Source organism: Erythrolamprus reginae, chromosome 2 (genome assembly GCF_031021105.1).
Source record: "Erythrolamprus reginae isolate rEryReg1 chromosome 2, rEryReg1.hap1, whole genome shotgun sequence".
Taxonomy (NCBI): Eukaryota; Metazoa; Chordata; class Lepidosauria; order Squamata; family Dipsadidae; genus Erythrolamprus; species Erythrolamprus reginae.
Window position 1 is genome coordinate 273,844,178 of NC_091951.1, and position 20,792 is coordinate 273,864,969.

The following is a 20,792-nucleotide window of genomic DNA, read 5'->3' on the forward strand; positions in this document are numbered from 1 at the left end:
GTCGCTGCGATGCCTTGCGGGGGCGGGGGTGAGGGAAGAGCGTGGGTGTTTTAAAAGGTCGCAGCCGGCCTGGGGGGCTTGCCAGCACCCCCCCACACCCGGGTTCGGGGTGCGGGGGTTGCTGGCAAGCCCCCCAGGCCAGCTGCGACCTTTTAAAACACCCGCGCCGCTTCCCATGTGTCTCCTGGAGCCGAATGCGGAAGTTCGGCTTTGCTGTTCAGCTTCAGGCTTTGCTGTTCGGCTCCGGGAGACAGCTGCGAAGCGGCGCGGGTGTTTTAAAAGGTCGCAGTCTGCCTGGGGGGCTTCCCAGCAACCTCCTGAACCGAACCTGGGGTTCAGCAAAATTTTGCCTCGGCGTTCGGGAGGCTTCTGGGAAGCCCCGCCGCCCGGCTGTTACCTTTTAAAACAGCCGCGGGGCTTCCCAGCAGTCTCCGAACGCAGGTTCGTAACTCGAAAAAAGTTCGTAAGAAGAGGCAAAATTTTTCTGAACCCCGGGTTCGTATCATGAGTTGTTCGTAAGACGAGGGGTTCGTATCTTAAGGTACCACTGTATATATATATATATATATATACACATACACATACACACACACACACACACACACACACACACACATATATATATATATATATATATAAAAAAATAAAATGAAGTGCATTTTTCTTTATATTACACACAATATAAATTGCCTTTCCATTTCTTTGTTCAAATCATCAGGAATTAACCAAGCTCCAAATTATGTCCAGAGTTAGTGAATCATCTAGGACTGCAATTATGGCCAGAGAATAGCTGCCAAAATGTCAGCAAGAAAAAATACTAACTGGAGAAGTACTGTATGTAGAATGTAAGACATTTCCCCCTTCAATCATACTTATACAATTGTTTTCAAATTTCTGTCAGGTATCTTATATATTCCTGTTTATAGACTTTGTTCACCTGACTAGATCATCGTTGAAAGTGAAAACAGTAAATAAAAATTCAACAAGGAGAGAAACACACATACTATCACAGTTAAATCCCCAAAATAGAAACCAATAAAGCTTGAACAATAAATTGCAATCACCTCTTCCCCACCGAAAGAGCATTCGTTATTCAATTAGTTTCCATGCCAATGAACCATCACAAAAGGAACTATATCCCTCTGTACATGATTTTATTATTTACATAATACAATATAGCATAGATGCTGGGTAGCATGATTATGTGCAATACATAAATATGAACTATCTGTACACATTTGCTTATCTAATAACTCAACTGAGGACAAAATTTAAAGCAAAAACCTGATGCTTTTAATGAAGAAAACTAAGACCGAACACTGCAATAGAAATCAGAAGTAGTGCCCTATGTATACACAACTATTTACAAATGAGAACAGGCATTACCACTATACTACTCTAAACTGTACTTGTTTATATAAAAAACACAAGTTTCATACATCACAAAAAACCCTTCCATTATAACACAGAAGTGATATTACCAGACAAGCATCAGTGAAGTATACTGCCTTTTCTAGAGTTGTTATTGTACAATGCTGTAGATAATGCAGCCCATGCAATACACCCAAGAACACTACAGTCCTACACCCAAATACTATTAAAATGATAAAAGCAGCCCCTCAGAGTGGTTCCAGGTACCACTTAGTGTACAGCAGCCATATTGGGTATGATTTCTCCATGCAAAAGGGTGCAATCTCACTACATTTGGAAACTAAAAAAAATTAAAGGCTAACCTTCTTTTCAAACCAGAACACATTCAACTTAAGATGCATATGAAAAAATTAAAGGCTTCAATACATTTGCAAACTAGGTTCATTAGATGCAGGTGCTTATTTGAAAGAGCTGCTGTGATTAACTTTTATCAAAAATGTAGCCTTTTTTGTAAACTGAAATCAATGCTTGTTGCCTTGTGCTACACAATGTATTTAGCTACTTAAGAATAAGAAGCAGACAAGTCTTCTGTTGCAGGCTAGTTCATAAAATTTTGAAAAAAAGTTTCCTTCAAGAACTAGTTTTTAACAGTTGAACAATTTTTATCACTTCCAAAGATTACATCCTCTAGAAGGTAATCTTAAACTGCAGTTTATGGCACCTGAACACTCATTTCCATTTAGAAACTGGCTCTTCTGCAGTTCAGCCTTAAAACAATGAAGTGTGGAAATTAAAGATGATTCCGGTTAACTATGGTAAAAGTAGACTAATTTTTCTTGGTGTACCATTTAATCAAACAGGCACATTAGCACTATCCAAAGATGATATACCTCTTTCAACAATCCCAAAAGGCAAATCTGCTGCAAACATGCAGATTTTATGCATCTATTTGGCACATTTGAACTAGACAACTCTGTCCTTTGCGCATGTCTGTTTTCCAATGCAGGTCTTAACTCTTTCATTCATTTGGGGGAGGGCATGTATACATTTTAAAGGGCTGTATCTATCCAATTCTGCCTGTAACACCCACAATATCCTAAAATATCAATCAATAAGACAAACTAAAGTAAAACTCTGGAGAACATCAAAGGAAAATGGCCATGCATCTGTTCTTTAATGTTTTCCTAGAATATTTTAAAATAAAAACAAAGGAAATCAGTCTTTGCACCAAGTAGGTTAGTTTATATTCTCTGGATTTTTTCAGCCACAACAACTGGATTCTCTTTCCTGATTTTTGCTGCAGCTTCTGCTTTGTAATCATATGGGCAGTTGTGCTTGTCAGAATAACGGTGAAGTCCACAAAACAGATTTCCACATCGGCAATCAAATCCTGTGAAAACACAGAAATAGTACCTTGAGGTAAATTATGGTAACTAATGCATTATCTTTCTAAGCAATACATCTATCCTTATCCTCTAAAGGTATTTGTCTTCTTTGAAAGTCCTTTAAATGTTTCCCAAATTGTTTTAAAGCAAGGAGCTGGACAAAACAAACTCCAGTATCCTACCTGTAAGTCCAACCTTCTTTCTGCACATAAAACATCTGTTCTTCTTTGGTTTGGGTATTTCAGGTGTTTTCTCTTCATTCTGAGATGTGCTAGGTTGAGTAACTGAAGGACTTGGTTGGGTAACCACTAAAAGAACAACAGAAATTGGTTAAATATGTATTTCTGCTTTAATCTGAACGTTCATCTCCATCACCTTTTCACATACTCCCTTGTTAAAATAGGATATAGAAAATATCCCTATTTAAGTTTGATATTTGAACTTAAAGTGAAAGTTTCCGATGTTTCAGATGTGAAACAAAACACCAGTGTTCCATAACTTCATTGAGTGAAACAAAATTTTCTGCCCCCTAAGCAAAATTTGACTGTTAAAAGTATACTGTTCAAAAAAATAAAGAGAACACTTAAACAATACAATGTAACTCCAAGTAAACCAAACTTCTGTGAAATCAAACTTTCTACTTAGGAAGCAAAACTGATTGACAATCAATTTCACATGCTGTTGTGCACATTCAACTTTGTACAGAACAAAGTATTCAATGATAATATCCATTCAAATCTAGGATGTGTTATTTGAGTGTTTATTTTTTTGAGCAGTACTGTATATATTACTTTGAGTGCTAAGACTTGTATTTTTGCAAAATCTGTATTACCAAGTACTGTAGCAGGATCAGTTTCATCTATACCAGTAATGGTGAATCTATGGTAGCGCAGATGCATGCTCTTTCGGCACAAAAGGAAAAAAAGGTTCGCCATCACTAATCTATACTATGGCATGGGTGCCACAGGAATGAAAGGAAAAAGTGATTACTTAAACATAGGATGAAGCTTCTATTATTGAACAGTGATCACTGACTTGTCTAGATGCTTTTTCTGTGTTCAGAATAAGTTCCGGATCTGCTTATGCAACTATTACCAATGCAAAACAGTGCACATGCATTGAATGTATTAAGCAACTATTAGCTATATAGTTGATTTTCTTCTAGCTGTTAATACAAGAGTAGTGATTTACTGTTGTGGTTCTAATGCAATTACTGTTAAATTGCAAAAAAGGATTTAAAAATCCACACTTAAACTGCTGTCAATATTGATTACCATGAAGATTTGGGAATTGCTTTTCAAGGTGGAATATTATATTTAAAACACCATAAACTGCTTCCAACTCAAGAACCAACTTGTAGAAAATAAGCAGACCACCCATGGAACAGTCAGATCAGCATGATCCTGAGAAAAAACAGAATACTTCTGAGTTCCTTGTACTCAGATATTAAGAACCATCCTCTTGAGCATTTATATTTGGGCAATAGCAGAACAGCACCCTGAAACCAATACCCCACCTATCTTTGTCATATAAAGACACAATTGATTTGAAGCAATGGAACATTGGTCGAAGTTGTTTCATGGACATAATAATTTGGTGAAAAACATTCTTGAAGTTATCTTTCTTCTTTCCCATTTCTCTTTTTAAAAATATCTTGAGGAATATTTATATAATATTTTTAATTATATAGTTATTTTTAATACTTTGGACAATTTAAAACAATTTTGTAATAATTGAGTACAATTACTTTGGAAATTGAAGAACTTTTTCCAACACTTATATACAGTATTGTGTAATTCTAACTTCTACCAGCTCCAATCAGCACATCCAATAATGGAGGGAAAGGAGACTATGATCTTCTGTTATTTGGGAAGCTAACGTTTTCGTGGTTCTCACTCAGACAGTAATATTTATGAGTTATTACAGCATTTTAATTTCTACTTATGCCACCTTTTTAGAAAATTATTTTTTACTGAAAGTAAATGCCTTGAAGTAGCTTTCTTTCCTCCATCACTGTTTCACATAGCAGCTACAACAATTTACACTTGCTCAGAATAAACAGGAAGGCACCTGAAAATGTGTTTGTATGCTACAGAGATGTTGTTATCATTTCAATACAGACTACAGGCCTATAATCAATTGTATGGATAAACCGGGTAAAAAACCTAGAGACTGCCACTTTCCAGAGATCAATTATCTCTTTCACTTATGGTATTGTCTATATAACAGGAATTTTATTTCATTCAGCTAAATGAAATATGCGTCAAACGTCTACAGGGTGACGTATAGTGCTATAATTTAAATGGTGAATTAAAACAGCCATTGTGCTACCAGTGTAATCAATTTTTAATGATGTAGAAATGTTTTACACATAATTTATAAAGTCATCTTAAATCATTCTAAAATTCTGAGCTGAGATAGGATTGAATATTAAAAATTTTATTTCCTTTTTAAGAAAGGATGCAAAGAATGTTTATCAATATTGAGTTGCTTTTTATCTCAGAGCTATTTTGTCTCATATCCAACTCAAATTCACCCTTATGATGAAGTGCATCAAGGATGACACTATTGGAAAAACTCTAGATATTTTAATTATTAAATATGTAAGAACAAAATATTGCAGAAATATATGACTCAATTAGCACAAATAGCGCTAAGAAATCATGAGAATTATAATTCAAAGTATTGAGAGAATACAAAGTTCAAATGAATAAGTATGTCCACGTTAAACATCAATTTAATATTAATGAATATAAACAATGTGGTTAAGTTATCATATCAATACATAATTCATGAAAAACATCTAATGTGCAATCAACTTCAGCTGATGTGTAAGTTGTACTCTATGGAGGAAAAATGTATTGTTGCTTAGAACATGGGGTGTGTGCAAATTTTAATTTAACCTTTGTTTACAGATATAAAATGAGTTAATTGAATTTATATGCAACTCAGCTACTGATAAAATTGTTTGCTATGTCTCTAAAATAGATTGTTTAAACAATGATTATGAATGCATTATGTTAAAATGTTGTTTGTTTTAAAACAAGCTGCTATTATCTAAACATGGATTTCTTCATTTTTAAGAAATGTATTGGTATTAATGTTCAAGTAAATAGCCTAACTATTTCTCACTTATGCCAAGTAACCACATAAAGTACTAATGTTCAGAACTTGAAAAAAGGAAAAGGCTCCGAATATATTTTTTCTGACTTCTGAATATAGGTAGTCCTTGACTTCCAACCATAATCAAGGCCTAAATTTCTGTTGTTGAGACAGTTAAGTAAAATTTGCCCCATGGTAAGACTTTCTTGTCATAGTTAAGTGAATCACTGCAGCTGTTAAGTTAATAACACTGTTAAGCGAATCTGGCTTCCCCATTGACTGTGCCTGTAAGAAAGTCACAAACCCCAGGAAACTGCAACTGTCATAAATGTGAGTCAGTTGCTAGACGTCTGAATTTTGATTATCTGTCCACGGGGATGCTGCAAGTCATGTTAAAAATAGTCATAGCTCATTTTTTTCAGTGCCGGTGTAACTCCAAACAATCACTAAGTGAACAGCTGTAAGTCAATGACTACCTGTATACATTTTGCCAATACTGAGATACACCTATCTTTTTATATAGTTGTTTCCCCTTCTAGCATATATGTGACCTTTCTTATATTTCCTTCAAAACACTATTTAAGCAAAGAATTTCTTCCCATTATTGAATTTCAAGCGAAACCATGAAGTTATTGCAATACTTTCCCTTTAAGCTATATTCAATTTAATACATTTTAAAAATGAGTTTTTGTACCATACATTAAATAAAACATTTACTGCAGAAGGTTTACCCTAAAAACACTATTTACAATGGTGATGATACAGAATAATTATTTAAATGAGCTTTGACAAAAACTTTGATGACCCACTTAAAATGAATTAAATGAGTATGGATGGAAATAAATGAATACATATGTATGATTGAATGTAAGTTTGCTGATATTACAAATTAACTTTTGGAACTTGTCAGAATTTGCAATGTAACCATAGTAGCAGATGTATTTAGTTCCAAAAGAATAAGCATTTTGCATGGGTTTTTTTTTGTTTTTATTGTCTTCTGAATTTATTAGATATTGATCCAACTAGCAAATTAAGCATTTTTATAGGAAGAAAATTCAATGATTTAAGAATAATTTTTGATAGTTTCCTGTGTGCTTTTTCCCTTAAATATATAAAGTAAAAATAAAGTGTTTTTTTTTAAACTGAGTGACAATGTATTTAACCACATGACAATATATTCTTCTTGGTAACTACTTGGTGGTTTGCCACTTTCTTCTTCCACTAACCCCTCTCCCCCATACCCACCCTTTTGGGCTTCATACTTTAGGCTACAAGCCTGGGATTTCCTGGTTGCCTCTCATCCAAATACTAACCAAGTCCTACCTTGCTTAGCTTTCTGAGATCTGCCACATTTGACTAGATTACTGCCTCATAGCTGGGCTAACTGTGTAAGAAGTGTTCAAATACCAAATATTATAGTTTTCTTCATTGATTATAGATGTTTAAACATGCCAGGTCCCACTGTACTAACTGCACTCAAGTTATTTTTAAAGAGGCATACCTGGCTCTGTTGTCTCTGTTTTCGGAATTATTTTCTCCTCTCTTGAAATGCTCATTTCTGTCATTTGCTGTGTTACAGGCAAGGCGGCAGCAGGCACATTTCTGCTTGCATTCAGTAAAATGAAAGCAATTTGTTAGTGCTTTTACGAAGACTAGAATTTTTATAAAGCTAAGATTTTTAATAATTTCAGCTCTTCTCAGTAACTGAATTATTGAACCCATTGATAATAAATTCTGATAACAAATTATTAACAACTGATCTTAAAATCTATTCTTATAGTCATCCAAGATATTATTATAAATTTTTCATCATTATAATTTCTTAGATTAACTGCAAAAATAGACTATTACTTCTATTAATTAAGTATAGCAGAATCTAATGCAATTGTAAAACAAAAACATTTTAAGTAATCTCAATTTAGCATCTTTGTCTTACCTTGATTTCTCTGATGTGCTGCCAGCAGCACCTTCACAGTTGTTTAAACTAGTATCTGCTCTCTGTATAGATGTAGAATCTGAGGTAGGGTTATTGGAACCACCTGATGTTCCTGGGTTAAAAAAGAATATTAGAATGTTTAAGCAAATAAAATGACGGTTATTAAATGCTTCCAGGTCTTTTTAACTATAGTGAATGAATTCAGATTTAAGAAAAACATTTCAAAAGCATGGTGTAATATTCATTCCAGCTATTTCTGAAATGTACTGTATTGACATCTAGTATTTCATTTTTGATTTTCCAAAACATACCCATTGGACTGATTCGGCCACTATTTTGCTGTCTCTGAAGATGTTCTTTATAGCAGACGGAACACATTCCATTAGTTCTAGGATTCCCATAAAATCCACACCCTGTGCTACACAGCATGGGTCCTGGGGTCTGGTTGGTTTCCTGAGCCATCTTGTACTGTAAAAAGAGCAAAGGATTCATAATTAGGAGCTGCTATACATTCATGATTCACAAAGAATAGCTATTACAAATGATAGTATGGCACAATTAGCCTTCTGCATAACTGTAAAATGGATATCATCATGAAATGGCAGATCATAAACAGGGATGGAACGGTACTGGTGAATATATATATATTTGAAGACTAAGCTGGGAAGAAGAAACAATCTTCATCTTATCTGTCAAAAGGCAGGTGGATGGAGAAATTAGTAAATACTCTCAATTGTTAAAGCTGCTAGTTAAGCTACAAGAAAATAAACTGCTTATCATTTGACTCCTTTCAGCCTAGAGCCATTCCCAGTTCAACCCTCACTTAAAAGAATCTTTTTCTATTAATGAGAATGCTGCTTACATGCTAAAAAACCAAAAACAAGTGGAATGTGCAGGTACATATGGCTTACCCATATGGTATAATTACCCAAATGTGCCTCTAACTGCATATTCCATTGACAATTATGTTGTTTACTGAAGTCCAAAGTTCCTGAGCTACTAAATGGACTTCAAATTGCTTTTATATAGGTTTATGGGAAGGAAGAGTGGAGTTTATGCAAATATTATTATGATTCACAACCCTGCTTTTAGTATAAGCACTGCATTAACTAACACTGCCACAATCCCATAAACAAACTGAAATGTTTTGCAAGACTAATATTGTTTATTAATATTCATCTATCATTTCTGGATAGGGAATTTGACTGATATTATAAAACATAGATAAGGCTATTATATGTGTATATAGGTATGGTTTGCTTTCTTATAGCCATTTTCACTCCTATTAGTTCAAAAAACTTGACAGCATAGTTGCATTTTCCAAGTACATTTATTTCTTTACAGATAGATTAAAACATTCAGTTTTGTAGTTTTAAACAACATATGAATCTGCCTACAATGTAATCTGCTTTGTAAATAAGTTGTGTCAAGTAATTTAATACTAGCTTATTCAATCCAATATATTTAATACTGCATCTTTGTAAAAGCATAGCCTCTTTCCACATAATGCTATTTCAGTTCAAATTGTCCTAAAGCAATAGGACAAATACTATACTCAAGAAATGAGGAATGGGTAAAATGAAAATGATGCTAAATGAAATAAAGAGTTTTGATTTTCAGATAGCTTGCAAGTAGCGCTTGGAATGGAATTTATAATCTCAATGTTATTGAATATGTGTTATACCTTTAGTATAACTATAATGCTTTCTAATACCACCTCATGTGTGTCCTCTAACTGTAGTTTTTCCTCAGAAGCTAAGGTCACATGGGGGAGCGCATTAGCTTCCGCTTGTCACAAGGCTGCAATGTGACAAGCTGAGCTAGAAGCTCAGATAAAACCCTGTCAACAGGGGCCTCTGAAATCAGCTTCTATTTTTATCTCAAAAGCTGCCTAGTTCCAGTACAGCTCACGAAATTAAAACAGGGAAATATGTATTCACATTAAATATTTTTTTTTAAAAAAAATATCAATTATAGGGCAATTCTAAGTGTTAAAGAAAAAAACCCGGAAATTTGTCAAACTAATTTAGTCACAGTGGTATAAGTAATTGTTCTGCCACCCCTACATACATGGGCTACAAAAATCAGATTGTTGCTTAATTTTTTTAAAATAAAAGTATGGTTCCTGCTGTCCAACCAAAGGTGACACATTGTAAAATAAACATGTTCTTTGTTCAACCTAACTTTCAGTTATTCAACAAGAACTGCATCCATACTTGTTCTAAGACTCCAGGGCACAGAATGGGATAGTAGTATGAAAGGAAAAGTGGTTCCATTATTCCGAGTTTAAATTCCAATAAAGTAATAATAATTTTTTTAAAAAAAATGGTTTTAAAAGTTAACTCTTATCCCAAGGATGAAGTCACAGAATGAACTCAACAGCCCTCCGTAGATTGCTCAACCCCCGAAAAAAGACGAAACTTTCTTTGGTAAAGAAAGGAAAAACCGTGATTACTAAGTCAGCATTGCACCCACAGAAAATTGCATCACTGACGGCACGCAACTGCTCACTCAGCCCGTCTACACGACATTTAACTTTACAAACAAGAAGGCGCTTTGTGTGTGTGAGGGGGTTTCCAACTGGGAGGCCCTGGAAAGCTTTTTTTTTGGAGGGGGGGGGGAGAAAGACTCAAGAGGACCAGAAAACAAGGAGCCGGGGATTTTTTTTTTGGTTGTTGTTTCGTAGTGGCACAATGGATACCGGCCAAGTCGGTGGAAACAAAGGCGAAGCCGCTGCCAGTAATTCAGCGCTTCGAGGGGCGGCGGGGAGGGGGTGGGAGAGACAGGCAAAGCGGATGAAAGAAAAGCGGGGCCGCTCTCGGGCGCCAAGCACTCCGGGACACCAAACACCCCGACCAACAAAACACACACCAAAAAAAAGCGGGGGGGGGGGGAGAGAGAAGAAAATGGCAGGCGACGCTGACGGTCAGGGCGGACTCTCTTAGTTGAGCTACCGGGAGGGGATAGGCGAAGAAGCCGGTGTGAGGCAAGGGCCTCCTCGCTCCGGCTCGCCATCTCACCCCCCCCTCTCTCCCCAAGCCACATCCACCCAGCTGACAAACACATACCGAGGCCTGAGGGGCCTCGTGAAAGAAAACCACTGAGTCATGGCAAGGCCGAGCCAGCCTGAGGAAGGGAAAAAAAACAACCACCACCCAGCAAGCCGTCGTTCCCCTCGCGCTCCGGGCCAACGCGCACCAACGATCTCCTCACTCCACCCTCCGGTTCCCCAAAGGCCGTTTGGGCCCCGAGGAAGAAAAAAAAAGGGAACGGGAGCGGCAAGTGAGGGGGGGGGGGGCAGAATTAGAAGAAAGGCGGGAAGGGGGAAAAAATAGGAGGAAAAGGCTTTGCTCCCAACCATTCCGCGCCGGCAAAGCCCATTGTTTCCCTTTCCCAGAGTTTTTTTTCCTTTTGTTTCCCCCCTTCCGCCACTTCTTCTCCGCTCCCCTTTCGGCGACTTTTGCCCTTCCCGCCTCTTCAGGCAGAGGAGAAAGAAAAGAGCATCCATATTTTTTCCCCTCAGTTTCACTCGCTTCCCCCCCCCCCTCAGCCACGCAAACAAGCGGCCCTTTTGTCCTTCCTCTCCCTTTGCCCCACCGTTGTCCTCCCTCGGCCAAACAAAGCGAAAAGGCGCCCCCCCCACACTTCCCGCCCGCCGCCGCCTGTTTTTGGCGGCTCGCAACACGGGAGGCGAGATCCCCACTCGCGTCCCCCCCTCCGCTCCTCTGTGGAGGCGAGACGGAGAACGACGCCCCCTTCTCCTCATCTCCCCCCCCTTCGCCGCCCACCCCGCACCTGGAACGAAAGGCCGCTCACCGTCACTCGGCGTCCCGGATACTTCGACTTGCAAAGAAGAGAGCCGGGGAGGAGACGCCGCCGCTGTTTGGGGCTTTTAGTGGGAAGAAGGTCCCCGGAGCTGCAGCAGCAGCAACCGCCGCTGCTGCCGCCGCTTCTTTCCTTTGTTCCAAGAGGAGGAGGAGGAGGAGGCGGAGGAGGCGGAGTTGCTGTTGCCGCTGCGCGGAACTAGACACGGCGACGAAGGAGGGAGGGAGGATAGGAAGGGAGGGGGACCCGAAGATGGTTCCTCGTCGTCGTCGTCGTGCGCTGGTGATAATGGCGCCGCCGCCGCCGCGAGCCTCCGGGGCCTTGGAATGAAAACGCGGCCGCTCGCTTTCCCGCGCGCGCACAAAACCGACCCTCGAGCGCGGAGGAGAGGAAGAAAGCGCGCGGGCTCCCGGTTGAAGGAGGAGGAGGAAAAAAAAAAAAGTAGGCGGCCGCCCGGGCTCTTAAAGCGCTGAGTGGCGCGGGCGCGCTGGCTTGTGCCCTGGTGGGGAGTCGCTCCACGGCGAGCGAGGGGGAGGAGCCGAAAGGAGGAAGGGCGGCCTGATACGTCAACCATTCCAACCCCTCCCTCGCTCTTCCCCCTCCCCCTCGCCTTCCTCTCCCCTCCCGCGCACATTGGGGAAGGAGGAAAAAAAAAAGCGGTTGAGCCCCAAAGTGGGCTGGAGACGTGTACGCGAGCGACGGCGCGAGCGACGCCTCATAGTTCACAGTCAGTGTCAACGTCACCGTCATTCTCCTTTCCACGCCCCCCTCTCGCTCGCCCGCTGAAGCGCGGCCGAGCGTGAGGAGGCGGAGGGGTCTGGGAACTGGTGAAGGGAGGGGGCGCGGTTGGGCTGGGATATGAAAAAAAAAAAACATGCCATGAGGGGAGGGATTAAAGGCTGATCCTCCTAAGAGCGTTGCTCGCTTTTAACCTGGGGATTACCGCACGTTGACCGGCCGTTTCGTCTCGTTTTCCCAACGCGCTCTGAAATCAAAAAGGTTGGCTTGTGCCTATCAAAGCCGGACATGTTGCGTGTTCCCCTAGCTAGCCCTCATTGGGAAATACAACCACAAAGGAAAATGAAGGTAACCCTTCGAATTGTAAGCCTTCATCCGTCCTAATTTTGGGATCTTCTCCGTCCCCCTCTTTTAAGGTGATTTCTGGCCTGGGGAAGAAATTTGAATTGTTCAAAACCCTGCACATTTTAAATCTCATTTTTTAAAAAAAGGTCTTGATAATGATACGGCAGGGGGACTATATAGTTATGATCACTTTTGTGGAACTAATAGTTTATGAACTATCCTATTGATCAATTAGTTTAAATGATATTGTAGATTAATGTTTATTATATATTGTTATTTTTATTATTATTTTTATATTATTATTATTATTATTATTATTATTATTATTATTATTATTATTATCTATGGCGGCCCCGGCCCTCTGGAATCAACTCCCCCCTCCCCGAAATCAAGACTGCCCCCACCCTTCTTGCCTTCCGCAAATTACTGAAAACCCACCTATGCCTCCAGGCTTGGGGGACATAACTGACCCTTAGCTCTTTCATTTTATGTATGGTTTAATTGGATGGTATGACTTTTTTATAATGGGTTTTTATAATTGTTTTTAATATTAGATTTGTGCTTTGTATTTTGTTGTGAGCCGCTCCAAGAGGAGCGGCATACAATAATAATAATAATAATAATAATAATAATAATAATAATAATATCATCATCATCATCATCATCATCACAAAAATAGTAATACACGGCAAATGAGATTTACATGCTGGATTTTGTATCACAATATCACAAGTCGAACACTTCCCAAGCATCTAGGACTGTGTGATATATTAGAAGCTTGGGGAGTGTTCAACTTGTGATTATAATAACTATATAAACTAAATAATAACTTATTGTTGTTATTACTTCACAAAAAATAGTAATACACAGCAATCAAGATTTATATGCTGGATTTCATATCACAACTTGAACACTTTCCAAGCATCTAGGACAGTGTGATGTATTAGATGCTTGGGAAGTATTCTAACTATATAAACTAAATAATAGCTATTACTACTACTACTACTACTACTACTACTACTACTACTACTACTAATAATAATAATAATAATACAACAGTTGGAAGGGACTTTGAAGGTCTTCTTCTCCAACTCTGCTTAGGCAGGAAACCCTACACCACTTCAGACAAATGGTTATCCAACTTCCAGTGTTGGAGCATTCACAACAAGCTGTTCCACACATTAATTGTTCTAACTATAATGTATTTAAATCTTGTCAAGAGTTTAGAGTTCTGTTAATATTGTTCTCTCATGTTTAGAGGTTAAGAAGAAAGGAAAAAAAATAACTGGGAAGCTCAAATCTTAGTTCATAATTAAGAGAGCCGCTTTGGCATAAGAACTAAGACACCAGATTAGAAATCTGGAAACCAGGTTCTAGTCTCTCTTTAAGTATGAAAGGAGGAAAAGAGGAAGGGAGAGAAAGAGGGAGGGAGAGAGAAATAGAGAGAAAGGGAGGTAGAGAGAAAGAGAGAGGAATTTTTTGTCCAAACTTTTTTAGCCGCGCCCCCCCCCTCAATGTGCCCCATGGTTTTGTAAATGTAAAAAATGTGCCGCGGCTCAAAAAAGGTTGAAAATCACTGCTATAGATGACCTACAGTAGTGGTTACAGATACAGTCCAACCAACCTATATATTGATTTTAAATATTAGAATAACTAGGTAGATCATGTATTTCAACTTTTGTAATATCTAAATGCTTTGTGTGCTCTCCTCACCCCCACCCCCATTCCATGGAGGTTTGGCTATATCCACAGGACTGTTACTATGAAATAATTCAGGAATTATACTTGTGCAACAACACTGTTAGCGTGGTGGTTTCTCATTAGGCAGAATGAATGCCTTTTACCTCCTAAACATTTTTGGAGAAAGGGAGCTTACTAGTAAGTGGATGAATTCTTAACATTAGCTTTCTTTTCTGTATTACTTTATAGTAATGAATGGATTACTATAAATTACTAGAAACATTTCTATTTTGCAAATTTTTCTCTGTGGTATGCTAGTACTGTATTTGTGAGAAATATTTTATGATGTTGTGAAATGGTTCATCATGAATATGTACTACACACGACAATGAGAATGATCTTTCTTTACCCCAAAAGATGCCTCATGGGTCTTAATAAATTTTGTTTCTGGCTTTTATGATTGGCTAGAAGCTGTGACTTTTATCCTACTTGGCTGAAAGCAATGATCCTTATCATATGATACAGCACCTTTTTAAAGCAAGACCTTTTTCTCAAATAGGGGCAAGTTGAAAGTAGTGCCAAGGTTATTTTGCAGAGTCTCAAAATAATCTCAATTTTTTTCAGTGTGTTGGTCTTCCCAGTGTTGCATTGAATATGTGGCCTGACAAATCCTAAGTCCTTAACGTAAATAAACTCATAGTTAATTTGAGATACAAAAATGTCACCAAATGACTAAAAGGTGCTCTTATATAGTTAAGATTGCTCTCCTCTCCCTGAGCTTGTGTTCCACTCATTTTGTTCTGAAAGCTCATTCAGACCTGAAATTTGTAACCTCTGTAGTCTGTTATACGTTTACACAAAAATCACATTTAGCTAAGTATTATTTCTCAGTAAATAGATAAGCTATGGCTATATTTGCTTTTCATTATTCATCTTTACATAATAATTCTTTAACTTTCTTTAACTTTCTACAATCAGAATCACTACTATCAAAAAATTCATATCCAATAATTGTGAGCCTTTTATGTTATAGTACACTAGTAAAGATAAGGAATGTTCTGAACAGCTGCAGCTGATGCAAATAAATGTTCACAGGCCATTGTGTTTTCATTCAGAATTTAAAGAGTACGGAATATGTTTACTGCCATCAGTGAGAATGACATAAGCAACAAAATAAATATTATAAAGCAGATATGCAGAACAATCTATTTCCTTTATCTTAAAATCCTGTCTAGATTGTAGCTTTGTTTCTTCCTAAAAGCTCGTCAGTAGGATTATAGTTAGATAAACCATTTGCCTTGCACATTGGCTAGAAGTTACAAATTTCCTCAAGATATCAGTTTATCTTTTGTTTCTTGCTTGTTTCATTCATTGCAATAATTTCTGCTGTTAAAAAGAAATGTTCCCTTGCTGTTTAAAATAACCTGGAATTGATGAAGCTATAGCTTCTTGAAAAAACTGCCAGCTTTTTTTAATGGGCTTCAACCATAAGGAAAATATTGATCTACCTAGTTATTCTAATATTTAAAATCAATATATAGGTTGGTTGGACTGGTCATCTATAGTTATGAATTCTGCTCGTGAGCTGAAAAAGGCATGTTTCTAGGGCTAAACGTTCTAAAACTATTCCTAAAACTTTGGAAAACATTTTGCACTTATTACAGTAATTAACTGTAATTACTATTACATAAATTGGTGGTCCTTGACTTACAACCACAGTTGTTGCCAAATGCTACTGACTTTGCTTGTCAAAAGATTACACCACACTGGGACGCTTAAACCTACATAAATATGAGCCAGTTGCCAAGTATCCAAATTTTGATCGCTTAACCATGGGGATGCTGCATTTTTCATAAGTGTGAAAAATGATCATAAAGTCAAAATTTTCAGTTCAGTTGTTACTTCGAACATCACTAAACAAATAATTGTAAGTTGACTACCTGTTCAAATTTTATAGGAAGGAGCTTACTTTATGAACCTATAGGCAACTGCTCATTGCCTAATATAACATGATAAATTCAAGTTACCTAATCAACCAATCCCTACATATTCTATAAAGGTGTAGCAGGTAGATAAATTTTACATAAGCTCTTCCTTGATCATTGCCTCTTACTGAGATTTCTTTCTTCTTCTAATCTCCTATCTTGAAAGCATCATTATATAATTTTATGACTTCTGCATCATTTTGAGCTTTATCCTTCTTGTAAAAGAAAAAAAGCAGCTTGAATAGGAGACTTTGTTAACATGGAATACTGTACTAAATACTGTACACACACACACACACACACACACACACACACACACACACACACACATGCCAGCCTTGTTTTTGGCCATGACAGCCTCCTACAGCCCTCTGCCAGTGAAAATGGATCTGTAGAAGCTGGGCACAGGGCTGCAGGAACACATGGCCCTCCTGGGCTCCGTTTTCGCTGGCAGAGGGCTAGCAAAATAAACTCAAAAGAAATGTTTCCCCTTTTGCATTTGAGTATGCAAGAAGGGGCAGGAAAGGAGAAAGGGAAAGATGAAAGATAAAAAGAAGAAAATGGGAAGAGAGCAAGCAAGGAAAAATAAGGAAAGGGGAAGGAAAGAAGAATGAAAAGGGAAGAAGGAAGGGGAGGAAGGAAGGAAGGAAGGAGATTATAAGAGTGAGGGAGGGTCAGAGGGAAGTCCTGCCTTAGCACTTGGCCACCACAGGTGGCCCTGACATGAATAATAATAATAATAATAATAATAATAATAATAATAATAATAATAATAATATATTTATTAGATTTGTATGTCGCCCCTCTCCACAGACTCTGGGCGGCTCACAGTAACAACAGTATACAATGCAACAAATCTAATATTAAAAAATTATTTAAAAACACGTCATTTAAAAATCATAATGTTGAACTGTACCCGCCCCCCCAGATCAAATACAACTTTGATGCACCCCTCAATGAAATTGAGTTTGACACCCCTGACTTAGGGAATTCAAAGTGGGAAGCACCATGTTAGTGTTGCTCCTTTTGTTGCGGGGTAGCTTTGATGGTTGGAGGAAAGATGTTACCTACACTCTCTGCTTTATGAGTGCTTCAAGACTCTACTCTTTTGCCATTCCTATTTAATGCCTCATGAAGCCCCTGGCTGAGATCAGTGGTTTTACTACAGCTTTTGGAAATTGCATCTAGTCCAGAATGCAGTGACGTGGACAGGTGTTAATATTTCTTGTTACATACTGCCATGAGCTGCCCTCCATTGTAGTTTTCTAGGTGTGAATCAAGAATGCTTTCTTATTCTAAACCCTATATGCATTAGAGCAGATGTGGCCACTTAATCCCTCCCCAGGCCACACCTGGCACTTTGCCTGTCCTTGTCTAGCGGACATAGTGGCTTTTATTTTGAAGGTGACTACCTTTGCACCCTCACAGCCCTATTGGTTCAACCCTGCACAATACTCCCAGTTTTTTCATCTGGCCCCTTTTGAAAATTAATTGCCCACCCCTGACTTTGAGGTAGGTTACTTCTCTAGCCTGTGTATATTCAATCTATTGTTTCTGTTTGGCCTATCAAATCTAGAAGAGCAGGCATGCTCTGCGCTCCCTCCATTAAAAACTATCATTTTTTTTAAACTCGGGAATTGCACCTTTTCTATGGCAGTGCCTACCCTATGGAACTGTTCCCACCTTTAAGATCTGGATGGTCCTAATCTTGTTAGCCTTTTGTTTCCAGGAGATTAGGTGAGACCCATTGTAGATGTGATTTTTCTGGTTGAAATCTTTTGTTTATCTTGGGCATCATGGGTGGTTGTTTCTAGTCATTATCTTAATGTTTTATGCCAAGGGTCCCCAACTGCTGGGCTGTAGCCCAGCGCCTGGGTGCAACCTATTGGGAACCTGAGCACAGAAAAGGCTGGTAAGCATGGCATGCACACACAGCCACATTTGCAGAAGTGGTGGGTGAGCACATGCATATGAAAAGTTGTATTTTTACAAGCAGGTGAGTGTGCTTGTGCGGGAAATGATCCTCTCTCCTCCCCTGTCACCACTTCTGGTGCCACCAGGCTGCAGAGCTGGAAAGATTGGGCACTGCTTTTTACACCACCCAGAACCATTGTTTTGAGATGGGCAACATATACATTAATTAAATAAAGTTAATACCCAACCTAATTTTGATGATTGCTCATTTTTTTCTGTTTTTCATTATCTCAATATAGCTCATATTGCATAATCTCAGCTGAAAACATAATATCAGGGTTGTTTAATGCAATTTTTAATAGGTTATATATGTGTGAAAATCTGCCGTTGTTCAGGAAATCTATAGAATGTGTGACATTTTTAGGCAAAGTATGAAACGCAAAGGTGGGTTCCTGGCGGTTTGGACCGGTTTTATAGAATCAATAGCAGGAATTTCCCCCTGCTTGCCGAACTACACCAATGGCTGGCTGGACACGCCCCCAAACCAGCTCTGTTGGCACTGCCATAGGCCCACCATCTTGTTTTCTACGTATGTGCAGAAGCTGGGTTTTCAGCACTGCGCATGTGAGCATGCACTCAACATGCATGCGTCCATGCGTCGTGGGAGGAAGAGAACTGGCAGCGAAGTAAGTTAAAACCTACCCCTGATGAAATGTCTATGTTATTTTAATGTGTTATATATAATACCTAGGCAGTATGCGGTATGAAAAAAACTATTTAGGCAAAGTATGAAAATAGAGTCACAAAAAGGATTATATACTTATAGTTAGAGTTAGACATATATTGAAAATGAAAGAAGAAATGCAAGATAAAGTGTAGAACTTTATCCTATACCTATTTTGAAGCAAACAAATGAGAAAAAGACCAGTACTTTTTGCAACAAGGAAGGCTAGAATAGTATTTTGCCAGTTTGCCTTTTGGCATTGTATCGATTGCCTAGGAAATGTATGAAATATTAAGCTTTTCATGCTTCGTTGTCCCATTTTTGGCATTATAGATTTCCTAGGCATTCTATAAAATGCCTAATTTCACACATTGATGGTAACCTATACAATGGTATAGTTCTCTACTGCAGTGTTTCCCAACCTTTTTTGAGCCGCGGCACATTATTCATATTTTCAAAATCCTGGGGAACACTGAAAGGGGGGGGGGGGGCGGGGGGCGGGCTAAAGAAAAGTTTGGACAAAAAAACCCTCTCTCTTCCTCCCTTTCGCTCTATTTCTCCCTCTTTCTCTCTTTTCCTTCCTTCCCTTCTTTCTCTCTCTCCATCCCTCTTTCTTTCTTCCTCTCTTTTTTGCTCTCTTTCTCTCTCCCTCCTTCCCTTCCTCTATGTCTTTCTCTCTCCCTTGCTCTCTCTCTCTCTCTGTCTCTCTTGCTATCTCTTTCTTGCTTTTTTCTCTCTTGCTCTCTCTCTTTCACTGTCTTGCTATATGTCTCTTTCTTTCTCTTTGCCTCTCTTGCTATCTCTCTTTCTTTCTCTCTTTCTCTCTCTCTGTCTCTCTTGCTATGTCTCTTTCTCTTTCTCTCTCTCTCTGTGCCTCTCTTGCTAAGTCTCTCTTTTTCTCTTGCTATGTCTCTCTTTTTCTCTCTCTCTGCCTCTCTTGCTATGTCTCTCTTTCTCTCTCTCTTTCTCTATCTCTCTTTCTCTGCCTCTCTTTCTTGCTCTGTCTCTTTCTCTACCTCTCTTGCTATGTCTCTCTTTCTCTCTCTCTCTGCCTCTCTTATATGTCTCTCTTTCTCTCTCTCTCTCAGCTGACTGCAAGCGGGAGCCCTGACGGCGGCAGCTGGATGTGCTGCTGGACACCGTATATGCCAGGCCCACAGCGCCAGCATGTATGACGTCCAGCATCACGTCCAACCGCCAACGTCAGGGCTCCCGCTTGCAGTCAGCTGAGAGAGAGAGGGAGAGCGCTCCCTCTCGCCGCCGCCTGGAGCTCCCTCTCGCCGCCGCCATCTCCCCGCGACTGCCTGCGGCCGCTGCGGCCGCCCCCCCACTCCCATCGCCAGTGCCCTCCCGCCGGGCCACAAAGGACACTTGCCGTCGACGCCAGAGAAGCTCCAGCTGGGCGGGGCGCTGCCGGTACTTCCGTCCTGGGGCTCCCGCTCGCAGCTGTCAACCAGCTCGTGCTCGATGCCACGGTTTTTGGCGCTCTCCTGCTGGGCCCCAAAGAAGGAAGGCGGGAAAAAGGCGCGAAGAATGGAGCTCTCCTTCTTCCTGCCTTCCTTCTTTGGGGCCCAGCAGGAGAGCGCCGAAAACCGCGGCATCGAGCAGGAGCCGGGGGACAGCTGCGAGCGGGAGCCCCAGGACGGAAGTACCGGCAGCGCCCCGCCCAGCTGGAGCTTGGCGGCACACCTGGCCATGTCTCGCGGCACACTAGTGTGCCGCGGCACACCGGTTGGGAAACGCTGCTCTACTGTGTCCTTTTACTTGTTGATGCAAAGCTGTTTGTG

At 39.6% G+C, this 20,792-nt stretch overlaps 1 protein-coding gene across 1 annotated transcript; it reads right to left on the minus strand.

The window, feature by feature from the left end:
• Positions 1-1,137: 1,137 nt before the first annotated feature.
• Positions 1,138-12,236, minus strand: ZFAND5 (zinc finger AN1-type containing 5). The gene is made up of 6 exons (XM_070742656.1): positions 11,611-12,236; positions 8,106-8,262; positions 7,795-7,906; positions 7,360-7,460; positions 2,939-3,064; positions 1,138-2,761 (listed from the first exon to the last, which is right to left on the minus strand). The coding sequence occupies exons 2-6, from the start codon at positions 8,254-8,256 to the stop codon at positions 2,613-2,615; spliced, it is 639 nt and encodes a 212-aa protein (XP_070598757.1). The 5' UTR covers positions 8,257-8,262; positions 11,611-12,236; the 3' UTR covers positions 1,138-2,612.
• Positions 12,237-20,792: the final 8,556 nt, after the last annotated feature.